General features: G+C 36.4%; 1 protein-coding gene across 2 annotated transcripts in view; it reads right to left on the bottom strand.

Moving 5' to 3' along the window:
• Positions 1-14,487, bottom strand: part of ENPP1 (ectonucleotide pyrophosphatase/phosphodiesterase 1) — a 72,368-nt gene that overhangs the window by 14,258 nt on the left and 43,623 nt on the right. For both annotated transcript variants that reach the window (XM_045865552.2, XM_045865553.3), the window contains exons 8-19: positions 14,227-14,346; positions 13,052-13,161; positions 12,110-12,175; positions 11,742-11,814; positions 9,257-9,365; positions 8,309-8,440; positions 6,282-6,313; positions 5,189-5,316; positions 3,927-3,996; positions 3,119-3,206; positions 1,613-1,782; positions 501-552 (exon numbers count right to left, since the gene is read on the bottom strand). In XM_045865552.2, coding sequence (XP_045721508.2) covers positions 501-552; positions 1,613-1,782; positions 3,119-3,206; positions 3,927-3,996; positions 5,189-5,316; positions 6,282-6,313; positions 8,309-8,440; positions 9,257-9,365; positions 11,742-11,814; positions 12,110-12,175; positions 13,052-13,161; positions 14,227-14,346 — 1,150 coding nt within the window. The remainder of the gene's footprint in view (positions 1-500; positions 553-1,612; positions 1,783-3,118; positions 3,207-3,926; positions 3,997-5,188; positions 5,317-6,281; positions 6,314-8,308; positions 8,441-9,256; positions 9,366-11,741; positions 11,815-12,109; positions 12,176-13,051; positions 13,162-14,226; positions 14,347-14,487) is intronic.

The following is a 14,487-nucleotide window of genomic DNA, read 5'->3' as shown; positions in this document are numbered from 1 at the left end:
AGACCATATCAAAGGGATGCTAAACATCCCAGTCACAACTGACAAATGTTAGCAGTTGTCTGAATAGTAAGCCTACTTAATCTTCACTCAAAAGTTACGAAGAAATAACTTTAGATAAATAAGCTAATTTATATTCTCTTATAATGAACTAAGAAGCAGGTGAGACAAATTTAACAGGTGTTTATAATGGACATCTGAAGATCTCTTATAAACCTTTAAAAATCTTCAAAATCTCAAACCACCTCCACTATGTTCGTAAAAAGTAATTCAGCTTCCACTAAATATACAATGTGCTGTAAATATCCCTTCTTTCCTTATGTCGAATAGTCTAGACCGTCAAGCAAAGACATCTCCATGTTTCCTCAGGTTGACGGTCCTCCACCACTACTCTTAGGTTATTGGTTGTTCTCAACTAATGCCCCAAACCAATGTTCTGTGGTTCACACAGTTGAGAAAAAGCCTGCTTCCACATTCCAAGCTCAAGGGTAAACATGCCTTACCTTCTGCCACAGTCAAATTCAACTGTATCTCAAAATCCACAACTGGCAAGACCTAAAAAGATAATAATACGATTTTAAGCAATGAGAGACATGAGGTTTGGTTTTGTTTTATTTTTGTCTTGAGACATGTTTTTTTTTTTTTTTTTAAAGATTTTATTTATTTATTTGAGACCGAATGAGAGAGAGAGAGAGAGAGCACATGAGAGGGGGGAGGGTCAGAGGAAGAAGCAAGCTCGCTGCCGAGCAGGGAGCTCGATGCGGGACTCGATCCAGGGACTCCAGGATCATGACCTGAGCCGAAGGCAGTCGCTTAACCAACTGAGCCACCCAGGCGCCCCTTGAGACATGTTTTAATCTCGTAACAAACAACTTCTACAGCCTAATTATTCCATCATGGAACAAAGATAAAGCCATCTTGTACAAGTCAAACTTATTTTTTTGACAAAGAGGATAAAAGTTCGGATGACATCTGCAAAAAGACAAAACTATTACCCAAGCACAACACTATGAATGAAAAGAATCGCTGCATTATAATTTTTATCACTACTCTTATAGTCTTTCTATCAGCCTAAAACAAAATGGAAAGCATAAAATCAACTGCTCCCCAGATCTTTAAGGACACTATCAGTTTTGTTCACTTGTCACATAGTTTCATCTTCTTACAACTATATGTTAAGATGGGAGTAAAAAAGAAACAGTGCCATATTCCATTTTATACCCCCCAAAAATGTGATTTTCCCTCTAAATTTAAAATTAATTGAGAGATATTTTAGAGAAAGAATACTGTGTTTGGTTGATAATCAAGACCTCACTGCTAGGATAACAGCACAGATTCCATGATTCAGGATCCTCCAGGACTCAGCTGGACTTCTCCCAACCTGCACCCAAGTCAAGTCACAGCACCAAGGGATAAAGACAGAGGTGAAAATGCAAAAACTAGGAAGAGGAGAAATAAACAATAAAAGGGTGGCATGTGTTCCATCAGAATTAAACATAAATAGATATTTATGCCCACTCACAGATTTTAATTTGATCATTAAGTGTTTCTATAGCATGAGCTACGCAGAGCGTGCTGTAAGATCCAACTGGGCTACACTTTGGTCAGTACTTACTGAGGGATGGCACGAGCAGTCAAGGTTACGTCTGGGGGTTCTTGTGAAGGGGCACGGTACCACGGGGTGGACTTCTTTGGGATTCTTTGGGGTGTAAACAGGGTTCTTTAGAAGGTGGTTAAGACTTCCATGAGTTCCGTTATTAGAAGCAGGTGTCAAATTCAGTAAATCTGCGTAATTCCGAGAATGGTAAATGGTTACTTAGAGGTTTCAAAAGCAGATAAACAGCAGACTTATCCTATGACTTTTATTTTTTTTAAACCTTATCTATATAAGAGTTCTTTACTCTCTACCTAAAGTGAAACTATGAAACGCTCTTGAATTTTAGAGCATTTATAACTATGATATCCTTAATGGAATTACTGATATGTATGCTATACTTCTCTATGGAAACTTCTTTTTTTTTTGTTTTAAAGATTTTATTTATTTATTTGAGAGAGAGAATGAGAGAGAGAGAGCACATGAGAGGGGGGAGGGTCAGAGGGAGAAGCAGACTCCCTGCCGAGCAGGGAGCCTGATGCGGGACTCGATCCCGGGACTCCAGGATCATGACCTGAGCCGAAGGCAGTCGCTTAACCAACTGAGCCACCCAGGCGCCCTCTATGGAAACTTCTGAATTTTAATGTGTATGGCTATAGTAACCTCCACAGCATGCTCATTATATGCCAATCACTGTGCTAATGTATTTTTCTTACTTAATCCTTAAAACAATTTAATAAGTTATTGCCAATATTTGGTAGATGATTACTCATAGTGCTTTGCTCAAGGCCTCAAAGCTAGTAACGGAGTAAGACCTAGGATTCAAAACCAGCTTTGTCTGAGTCTGACTCATGCTCTTGGTAATAACAACAGCAAACGCTTCTATAGTAAAGCACTTCAGATATGCCAGGCACTGTTTTCAGTGCTTTAGGACATATGAATTCATTTAAGTATATAGGCTCCCACTAAAAGAATTACACTGACGACATATTTAAGGTTTGCAAACACCCAGGATCATTGTCAGAAAAAGGAAGTAATATTTAAAACACAGTATCCAACCATAAAAGTACTAATTAAGACAGTACAGAGTAAATGAAGAATACATCTAATGGGTCCTCCTCAATTTCTACACCTTGACATTGTCATCCATTCAACTCATTGCTACCAGAGGTTCTGCCTGTCTTGTGCACCCTTCACAGACTCCAAACTCTTTCTTAGGCTTCCACCCCAGACCTGTTTCAATTGTCATATAATTAAGCCCAAGGCCTGGCAAACTGCTATGCACTGGCGAAGTACAGATCTCCCTCGTCTGCGTGCTCCACTTTACCTGTGTGCAGCCGAGTGGAAGAAACTAAGTCATCAAATGGCATGATCCCCATTTTTTTTTCAGTGACTCTGGGTCAGGAAGAAGAAGGTCTGTCTCCCCTCACCATTATCTCTACAAAGGTGCCCACCATGTGACCTACTTTCGATAATCCCATTCCAGCTCTGTTTTCAGAAGAAATGAAAGAAGCCTGTTCCACTTACCACACATTAAATTATAGACTTCGATATTTTCAAAGGAGTCAACCTCAAGGCTGTGCTTGAATCCAGGTCCGTAGCCAATAAAGAGGGCCTAGATGGGCCAGAAAAATAAGAGCGTGTCAATTCATTTCAGCTATGTACGTAGCTGGTGACAAAATTATTTTACATTATCCATGCTGTACATATATAAACTGGTTAAGATGATGGGAAAAATACTGTGTCCATGGACTTGGTGGGCTACTGTGTTAACCTGTGTTAAATTTTAATCTTTAATCTAAAGACATGTGGGATATTTCTCTCAGCTTTACTGCAATTCCTGACTTGACAGAACAGAATGGGTGATGAAATCATTGCTCGTCTGTGAAATGGGATATAAATGTCACCCTGCCCACCTCACACAGTGCTGTAGGCATCAAATTAAATCACTGTTGTGAGTATATTCTGAAATTTTAAATTGCTAAGTGAATGTAAGGCATCATCTTCACTTAAAACAAAAGTATGATATCTTTTCCCCTATTAAATCACTAGTTTTCATTTACCATGGGGCAATATTCTTAATGGAGCACAAATATATGCAAAGTAACTATTAGAAATTTAGTATGAGGTAAGTCACATGTTCATGAAACATGCATATAAAATTTTAACAAAATTCTATTAATGTAATGCCCAAAGTAATACAGCTATACAAAATTATAAGCTTCATTAATTCTCATTCAAGACATACAATCACCCTCCACGTTTCGAAGTCTATAACTCTATACAGTTTTCTTCAGATATAAACTATTTTTCTAAGTATAACAAGTTTACTTACTTGCATATTTGAAAACAAATTGTCAGAACCATGGAATCCACTTCCACAATGCTTCCTTTCTGAAGGATTCCTAATTTTGACATAATATGAATTAATGATGTAAAGTCTATTCATACCGCCAAATTTATAATCGTGACATTATTTCTGTCCATAAAGAATAAGTAACTATTTTGTTAAACAAACCAAAAAAAGGTAAACAAAACCACCAGGCTTGGAAAGCATTAAGGGCCACCTTTATCTTTTATTCTGTAGATAAATCAACTCTATATGCAGTGTGGCTGGAGGGGAAAAGCCACCAGCATTGACACATAACTAGTTTTGAACCCTGACTATGCTATTTACTAGCTGTGACTTTGGCAAGTTAGTTATCTTCTCCTGGTTTCAATTTCCTCATGTTGGGTTGTTTGTACAAATTAAATGGCTTAGTCTAAAGAAATCTTTGGAATACAGTAGATGTTCGTGAAATATTAGTATATTATTCATATGAGGGTAAGGACCATCCCTTCCTTCATGTTTTTCTTCCAAACACTAAAAGCACAGCTCTCTAGTGAAAGGAGAGACAGTGAAATGTTCACTCAATCCTTGTTCACTGCTTAGGTTTTGCTTTATCATCCTTGGCTTCCTGGCAACCATCAAAAGAGTTAATTATCATATTTTGAGATATTAACAATATTAACCATCCGAATAATTTTCTAACACTCCAAAAAACTGAGGTGAAAAAAACTACTCTATGAAGAAAGTAATTGCTTGTTATTATAAAGAGCTTTTACCAGTTACTTGCTGGATTTAAAGGTATTATTAGTATAGCTGTAATGTGCAGAAGAGATACAATGGCTAAGTGATAAGACTAATGTAGAACATAAGAAATAATCAATAGGGAAAAAAAAAAAAAAGAAATAATCAATAGGGATGTGAGCAGAGCAGCGGTTCCTAGCTGGGGGTGGATGGTCCTCCCCAGGGCATTTCTGGCAATATCTGGAGACATTTTTGGTTGGCACAACTGTGGAAAGTATGCTTTTTCATCTAATGGGTAGAAGCTGGGGATGCTTTCAAACATCCTGCAATGCACAGGACAGCTCCCCACAACAAAGAATTATCTGACCCAAAAGGTCAACAAGCCAAGGTTGAGAAACCCCGGGATAGAGTGAAGAGAATCATATTTGTACAGTTTTCATATAACAACATTGTTGGAAAGGACCCAGTGGTTACCTTGAATCACTAACATATCAGGCTAAGTTTACCTGGAAACCATTAGAACTTACAATGCAAGTTGCCACTGAGGGTCCAAATAGAATGTCAAGGGCTCAATCCTGTCACTTTTGGCAAAGTGCAAACGCTTGGGTAAGAAATGTTTCAGGTAAGGTTTGAAGTGCTGGTTTGGTTCCCGGCACTGAAATTATAGAAGGTAAAGAAATACTCTTATTTCCATTATTTTCTTAGGTGTAAACTTCTCTTGAAATTGCTTAATTCTGTATGAATTTTTTCTGATAAAAAGTTTTACCAGCCTGCTCAATAAGTCACAGATGCAAAAATAACTAAGTTCTTACTACTTATATAATGCCCAGTTGACCATTTCCCACAATTCAATACTCATGTTTTTAACAGGAAATCAGAATTGCTGCATAAAAACCCCAAAATTCTTAGACCATTTTTTTGAGTTTTTATGAGTTACTACTGATATTCTTTTCAAACACTTATAACTACAATATCAAGAATTTTCTTTAATACTTAAAACATATCAAGTAAAAAAATGTACTATAGATAACTCACCACCAAGACAAAAACTTATTTTTTAAAAGGGCATAAAAAAGACTGGTAGGAAATATATAATAATGCTAACAGTACCTATGGTGATATAGCTATAAATTTTTTTCCTTCTGTTTTTTTTCCAATTATTTCTTTACTGTCATAAAAATTAAACAATGACAATAAATGAATCCTTAAAAACTTTTTCTAAAAGATTTATTTATTTATTTATTTATTTATTTATTTATTTATTTATTTATTTATTTGAGAGAGAGGGATGAGTGGGGCAGGGGGAAAGGAAGGAGCAGACTCCCAGGTGAGCAGGAAGACTGACAAAGGCTCAATCTCGGGACCCCAAGATCATGACCTGAGCTGAAGGCAGACGTTTAACCCACTGAACCATCCAGGTACCCCCTTAAAAACTTTCAATGCTAGTTTACTGGGACATGTCCTTAAAGATCTTTAAAAACAATAGGGCATTTAAATGCTGGCCCACATACTCAAAAATTCTAATGCTAAAATCCCAAGAACAGATACTGAATCTCTTTTCTAAATATATATTAAACAAAACTAACAATAACTAGATAATGAAAACATAAAGAGACTCACAGAAAGATTTCTGGCAAGGTCTTCATAATCAACTGAGGGGGGACAAAGATAAGAATTAATTGTTGATGGTATGCTACAATTAAAAATAAAACAAAAATGCTGAATGTCAGAATCAAACTCTATATTTAAATATCAAAAGAGGTTTCAAACAGCCTATTTAAATCATTATGTATTAGTCATTGGCAGGAATGAGAGAGATCGTTAGGAACCACCCCATGCCTGTGAAATTGTGTCATATTGTTAAATGAAAAGGCAAATTACAGAATATCTATCCATCCATCTGTGCATCCATATGCGTCCATCCATCTGACCATCCTATCTGTCCATGCATCTAGATGTAGTACGATTTCATGGCATAAAATTAAAAAACAAACATGTCTTATATACGCATACCAGATATCTGGGAACACATTGTCCAAGCCTAGCAATGCTTATCTCTAGAGAGAGGAAATGAGTTGTGAATTAGGGAGGTTTAGGGAAACTGTTACTTTTTACTTTACATATTTTGATATTTGATAATTCCAGAACTTCCAAGTAAGAAGGACATGGGGCATCTTAGAAGAGAGTGCAAGTAGACTAGTTTTGAAACTGAATTTGTATAGCAAGACCACAGATGTAGTGTATTCTATGCTACAAATCAATAAATGTCTAGCTTTCCAAAGATTCTTCTAGCTATACTTTACATAAGTTTGAGGAAATTATTCAGATAAAAGAACATGTATTATATATATATCTTATGTATGTATATTGATAAATTAATTTGGAAAACAGAGACCTAATGAGATAAGGGTGTGGTCAAAGCTTATCTCACTGCCCCGACCTGTACAGTTTTTATAACAGGCTTTGTAACAATTGTATACTACTTTCATAAATTAAAAAAAAAAATACTAATTAAAACTTGCCAAGCATATACAGAGTCTTTGCTGAGTGTCACTATGTTAACACACTGTTTAATATTTGCATAAACATTTTCCTGCAGTGAAATCTGTGTCTCCTCATGAATATTCAAAAGTATCTATGGAAACGTACAGCACAGCAGTGCCCAAACCTAACCAATTCCGATAAAAGTCGGACAAGCTTTTTTCTCTATTTCAAAGTTAACTATAACAAAAAGATAAACAAGACTTGCTGTAGGTATCTGACAGTTACCAAAGACGCCAATCAAAAAGGAGGCCATAACGGAGGTGCAAACAATTAGGAAATGGACTTCATTTGCAAAAGAATTAATATTTTATTTATTTATTTTTAAAGATTTTATTTATTTATTTGACAGAGAGAGAGAGTTAGCGAGAACAGGAACACAAGCGGGGGAGTGGGAGAGGGAGAAGCAGGCTTCCCACTGAGCAGGGAGCCTGATGCAGGGCTGGATCCCAGGACCCTCCGGGGATCATGACTTGAGCCGAAGGCAGACGCTTAATGACTGAGCCACCCAGGCGCCCCAAAAGAATATTTTAAAAAATTTCTTGGCAGTTGGGGTTCCACATGTAGTCAAGACAGAATGTGAAATTTTTTCTTCTCTGTTTACAAAACACACTCTTACTGTGTTTTGGAATGGTCAAGGAAAGTCATTTCTGAGGACAGAAACCAGTTGTTTATAGAATTTTAAGAACTACAGAATTGCCAACATTCCTCCTCATAATAGAATATTATTCTATAACAGCTCTAAGCTATTTTAGTGGAATGTCATTAATTAAACTTGAATACATATAGCTGAACTTTTCGGGGTTTTTTTTTAGTACAAGTAATCTCGAATCTAACACAAGTAAAACACACACTACAACATAAAATTGTACTAAGCTCATCAAATAATATGCTTAGCAATCAATAACAGAGATAAGTGGTTAGACCTGTGTCCTCACACCCAGTGCCTTTATAAAATCCCTTTGGGTGCAGAAGATCTGCATTGGAAAATTAAGCATGAAAAGGAAATTAACTCTAATTGATGCACTTTAGTGTAGAGATAGAATAAGTTAGAGGAATGTATTCTGGATGTAATCATATTCAAAATTAGCATCATATATACTTACATGAAAAGTACTTATCTGGGACATCAGAGGGTCTCAATCGAGCTGCAGGTCCATATATAATTTTAATATCTTTAACATCTCCCAAATATTTATTCAGATATACATATTTCTTGCAACTGCCTTGTTCCATGCCTGGGAGAAAAAAATCCCCAAACATGGTTGCAACTTTAATAAGGAATTTAACGTATAGAAGAGAATTTCTTTCACCTCCAGAATTTAATTCAATTACTATGTGCTCAGTACGCACGTTAGTTAAGCATCTAATAGGTAAGACACAAAATTTCAACTATTTATACCCCTTTACTTCCAAAGAAAACCAACTTTTTCCCTTCCTTCATCCACAATTAGTTTAATATTTCTTCTTATATATGTATTACAGTATCTTTATGTGAGGAGGAATATCACAGTTTCAGACTGAATATAAAAGCCTACTCATTTTCCCCAGATCACCTAGAATACGAATGGTAGCATAAAATTCTCAGTCTCATTCCAGAACTGTAGCTTCTTTGGAACAGAACTTCTTACAACCGTTTCTAGAAATAGCTTTTAGTAATTATTTCTGAAGCAAACAATAACAACAAGAAAAACAAACAAAAAGAACTTGTTTTCTATTTTCTTATGCACTCATTGCTTCTGTACTCCCAAGGCTGTTACACAAACATGTTCTAAAGGTCAAAGTAAGTAACTATTTAAAATTCCTGGTATAAACCTTCCCCAAATCAGGAGATGGGTACATTGTCACTGATAGGCTCTTAGGTTTCTGTGAATTCTGTATTTTATTTGTACTTTATGTTTAATATAATTTTTTCCTAAAAACTTTCCACAAGAAACCACATTAAAAAAATTAACTATAACAATCAGAAGAAATAATGAAACAATAACCAAGCAAGGAAACTTTTTGGGGAGCACCATTTAACCTGAAGGGTAAATGATGCAAAGTCAGATTACCATGATCTGAAATAAGGATAAGATTCAGGCATCGATGCAAGTTCAGCTCCTTTAGACCATCCATCAGCATGCCAACCATGTTGTCAACCCTCTGCAATGCTCTGATGACCTATGAAAGGGAAGCGATTTCATGTGATGGATTCCATACTAATGGCTATTTCTATACAAAGCTATCTCTGTGAATACAAGGAAAGTTCAGTGGATACAACTACTATGATGAACTGATTGACATTAGGCTAAGACAGGGCAGGTAAAACAATGCCCATTAATAAAAGAAGGGTCCAAATCCCATACATATGTGCTCAATTATAAGTACTGGGAATGACACCAGCTGACCTGATTGTCTAAACTGTTAAAAATGTTAAAATTATGCATGAAATGCTTTTTAGAGTTCTTGTATTTGATTTTTAAGATTAGAACTAGGAATACAACCCATTATTTCCTTACAAACTGCATGTATTTCCTTACAAACTGCATGTGATATGACATATCACAAGGACACAAAAGAGCAAATGGTTTTAGCAACTTGCTTTTGACATTTCTCTTTTCAGCTCTCCTTGCAAAACCACCGGAGGAAAATTCTTTGCAATTCTACATGCGCTTTCTGTTATGTATCAAATCAGTCTTATTTCTATGGTCAATGAATTTCACTGTAATATGAAACAAACTCCCTCAATATGGTCTTTCATTCACTCAAAACTACCCAAGTAATTCGAGTTGGAATTTTTAAGTATTAAAGTGGGTTTCGATGTGGCAGTAATATTAGAATTTAACAGAGGTTACAAGTTGGTGAATATAATATGAAAAGCAATGGGCTCAATCTTGAATGCAGATGAATCAGCAAAGTAGTACTTTGGCAAATCTTCAGTGAAATTAGAAAAGCACTGACTTTACAATTCATATGATCTGATAATCTAATAATTACCAAATGAGCCTTAGACTTCCTTGTAGCCAAACTGACCTGGACAGGAGCCTTAAGTGTCGGGGAATTTAGTGAACGAATAAAAATTACCCTAGCATCTGGCCAACTGTCAAACCAACACAACACTGACAAGAAGCTTTTCTCTTTCACCAATGATGGCATGGTTGCGTTGTCCACCAGGTGTCCTCCTTCCTGCCCCTCTAAGGAGCACTTGTGCTTAGCTGAAGGACAGAAGCCAAGCAAGGGCACATGGAATCACTAACTACATTAGAGCTGCTGCAGATGGATTTTGATTGAAAAAAATCCAGAGAGTAAATACAGACCTAGACTGAGGGTTAACTTCCCTCTCTCTCTGCTCGCTTTTAGCTGACAAGATGGCGCCTAAGAGGAACCTATGCTCTAAGAGGGGCAAATCTGGAGTAAACCCAGGGTAAGGGAAACCAGGAGAAGATGGTTTAGGCAGGTGTTTTAAATTCAAGTGAGAAAAATGAGCCTATGTTCTCCCCTCGTTCTGCTGTTGCTGAAGCAAGCATTTAGAGCAAGAAGCAGTCTCAAACTGGAGCTCACAACAGACACCTTAGGATAGGCTCTGGTCTAGGCTCGGTGCTAAAGAGTCTTTGAGGCTCACAAACTATCCAGCTTGAAGGTGAAATTCTAGCTATTCCTAGTCTTTTATCTCTTGGAGTCACATGGGGAAAAAGATAACAAAGATTCTGAGATTAGGGATGCTGGCTATACTGATTCTCCTTTCGTCATGACCAACAATATTCACAGATCCTTACTTCTTGTTTCTTTTCAGATCTAGGGTCACAGATTAAACAGACATCATAAGGGAAGTCAGCTTAGAGGTACAAAGAAAGAAGCTCAAATTGTTTTCTGTTCTAATGCTTCCTCTGCTCCAAGATACAAAAATTATATGGCCACACAAAAACTGAAAGCAGTATTTGATCTTTTAAAGCACTATACCGATTACAAACATAGCCAGGAGTGAGCTAAGTTCCTGAAAGAGTGTCAGGTCAAGTAAGACCTTACACTGACAGCCTTAGTCCGTGAGCTGTTTCCCCATCTCTAGCTTACTAGTAACCGCTCAATAAAACCAGAGTTATTTCAAATTCTCTACAATTCTGACAAAATTTCCTATTTTTTGATGCCCGAGCTCTGTTGTGAGCCTGAGCTCAGAGATCAGAGATGTATCTCCTAGGGTGGAAAGGTCATGGGAGGCTTCTTGTGCTAATTCTCCTATATTTACATAGAAAACTGGAGTCTTACCCATTTACAACATTTCCAAAGAGCCCTTAGTTTTTAGGTCAATGTAGGGAGAAATGGAGTGGATAAAGGCTTTGGAATTGAGAATATAGAATTTACCATCAGTTCGATTTAGCACCGTGGAAAGTACAGACAAGACAAATTCTCCCTACTGTTATTTTTACGAAAGCGCATCCTTTGGTTTAGTAAAACTGTGCTTACTACTCATTCCAAATCCTGGAATCTTAGAGAGTGGTCTAGAAACATGCTTCAAAGCAAGGTTTAGTTAGAAGTAATCACTGATAAAAAGGTACTTACTTCACTGCTGACTGGTCCATACAAATGACCTGAAGAATCTGGTTCTTCTAAATACAGAGTGTAAAAGTGTGGTCTAAATCAAACAGCATCAAAATGTAATATTTTATAAACACATTGTAAAACAGAATGGAAAGAATAATTTAATAATCGATAGTGATTAAAAAGTCTACAACACTGGGGTAACATTTCTAAACTTGCTGAGAAATAATTTACAGGTTTGGAATTCTTCAAAATGTTCCATAAAAAGAGTTCATTTGGATATAAAGGGCCAGAGCCAATTGCCAAGTTTCTTGCAGCTCATTTTAAAATATTGTGTAATTTCTATAAAACGAAGGAGTATTTACCATAGAAATTAGGCCTTTACATACCTTTCATCTTTAGGAAGCTGCAACCACTTAAGAACAGCTAAAATCCTTTCTTCAAATGGTATTGAACTAAAATTAAGAATAAGCAAAATGAAACAATTTGTGACAATTATCCGAGTTTAAAATATCAGTGTTTTTCTTACCCAAAATAGCACTGAAAGACTAAAACAATCCCATGCATTAATTGTGTTTAAAACAATGCAAAAGTTTAATTTGAAAACTCAAATTTGTTTCCCCAATAAAAGAACAAAGGTTAAGCTTTACACATATGAAACCTGTAACTGGGTTTAAAAATTTGCTTCTTGGGGCGCCTAGGTGGGGCAGCCTGTTAATCATATGACTCTTGATTTTGGCTCAGGTCGTGATCTCAGGATCGTGAGATCAAGCCCTGTGTTGGGCTCCCCACTCGGTGAGGAGTCTGCTTGAGATTCTCTCTCTCCCTCTCCCTTTGCACCTCGCCCCACTCACACATTCTCTCTCTCAAATAAATAAATAAAAATAAAAATTTGCTTCTTATATCTACTTGAGGATATTATTCCTGTATCTGAGAACAGCGATTGTTACCAGGTGAATAACCCATGTGTCAATACATTCTACAAAGGGTACCTCATGGACAGCTCACTCACTCGTGACTCTTAAATAAAAGTTGGAGTCAGTCCCCACAACTTCATTTTTTATTCCTGCCCAAAGATTCTGAATGCAAATTCCAACATGTTACCAGCGCTTTCTACAAAACTTCGAGAAAAAAACTTTGTCTACTTTTACTGTCCATCCAACTACCCAAAACTTATTTACCCTCCATCTAAAAGGTAGAGTTCTTTTTCTGACTGTTCTCATTTTTCAGCCAACACATCACAGAAATGCTGGAACTTGGGACTTGATAAAAAGGAGAAGCTGAGATTTAAAACAGATTAGCTGTTCTGAAAAAAGTACACCTATACATACCTATTATACATTTTATAGATGTCTGGGAGAATTCCATTAATTTCCACATCTGATCCTGGCCAAAAAAATGTACCACTTTTCAGGCCTTGATGTTTAGCAGTGAGCCAAATCTGGGGAAGAGAATGAAGGCAAGTCAGAAATGTACAACCGTGCATGTTAGGAAAGTACATGTTCATGTGACATCAATGCACTCCTCTCCAGTGTTACAGTGTTTTTGAGGTTAAGGAGCTTCAGCAGTGAGACTATAAAATAATCACTTAGTAGGACTCAGCAGCAAAATGAAATGAAATAATCAGAGATTAAAGTAACCTAAAAAATATAGACACCATCAGTTGGCAACCTCTGCAACTTTCAGAGCCCCGGCCTTACTTAATGGGCTCCCCTTGAAAGAAGAAAATATTCCCAAGCATACATGTATATAATTTGTTGACATTTTTGTTATGTAACTAACATTTACAAGTACTTACTGCCAATTACAATTCTAAATAGTATCTCCATAAGCATCCCAATTATTAATTTGGCTAATCCTCAGAATCACACCCCGAGGTAGTTAATGATATCATCTACAGTATAAATCTGAGAAAACTGAGCCACAGAAAGAATAATTTGCCCAAAGTCACATCATTTTAAATATCAGCAAGAAATTTGAATTTATACCCTGCAAATTAAACATCATGCTCTTTTTCCTTCTTAGAAGAATATCGAGACTATCCAAAAAGACCCCACAGAATTTTTGTGGCAATTTTTAAAAAAATACAAAGAACACATCTAAATCATGGCCAGAAAGAACCTTCTAAGTTAGCATATACAAATGAAGTCAAAGTTGACCTCCTTTAGAAACAGTTAGTTTTGTGTGGATCAAAATATGGCCCCCAGACCACTGCTATAAACTACTAGTACAAGAAGGTAGAATCAAGCAGAAAAAAAAAATGATTCAGAATTTCCCCAATGCAGCTATGAAATAAAACTACTCCCATTACACAATGATACAAGCTGTATTTAGGATTATCAGCATTCATCCCCATCTACAAAAGGATGGCCACGGACAAGATCAATGACGTAGGTTATTAAAAGCTCCAGGGAATCTGTTATTTTACTCTAATTGAAATAGATGAGAATTAAAAAAAAAAAAACAAACTATTTTAGTAGCTAAAACAAACAAACAAACAACTCACTGGTTCTCCTCCGTACCACTCAGGATTAAATTTCTCCTTACTTTTAAGTGCAAAGAAAGCGTTCATTTTGGGATCATACATTTTATTGTCAATTATGCCATGGGATTCTGGATAAAGTCCCTAAAAAAGACAAAAACAGGTTTTATGCAAGTTGTGAGTTTTCAATGTAAAAGTCAAAGAACAAAATCATCGAAGAGAAACAGGTAACTGAAGCTACAAGAAACTTAACATAGTTTAAGGAGAGAAGAACAAAACAATGGG

Source organism: Mirounga angustirostris, unplaced genomic scaffold (assembly GCF_029215605.1).
Source record: "Mirounga angustirostris isolate CCGP_5_RB_7025 unplaced genomic scaffold, mMirAng1.0.hap1 SCAF_8, whole genome shotgun sequence".
In the NCBI taxonomy this organism is placed as follows: domain Eukaryota; kingdom Metazoa; phylum Chordata; class Mammalia; order Carnivora; family Phocidae; genus Mirounga; species Mirounga angustirostris.
Note: the sequence above shows the minus strand (reverse complement) of the source record. Positions and strands in the feature narration are given on the sequence as shown.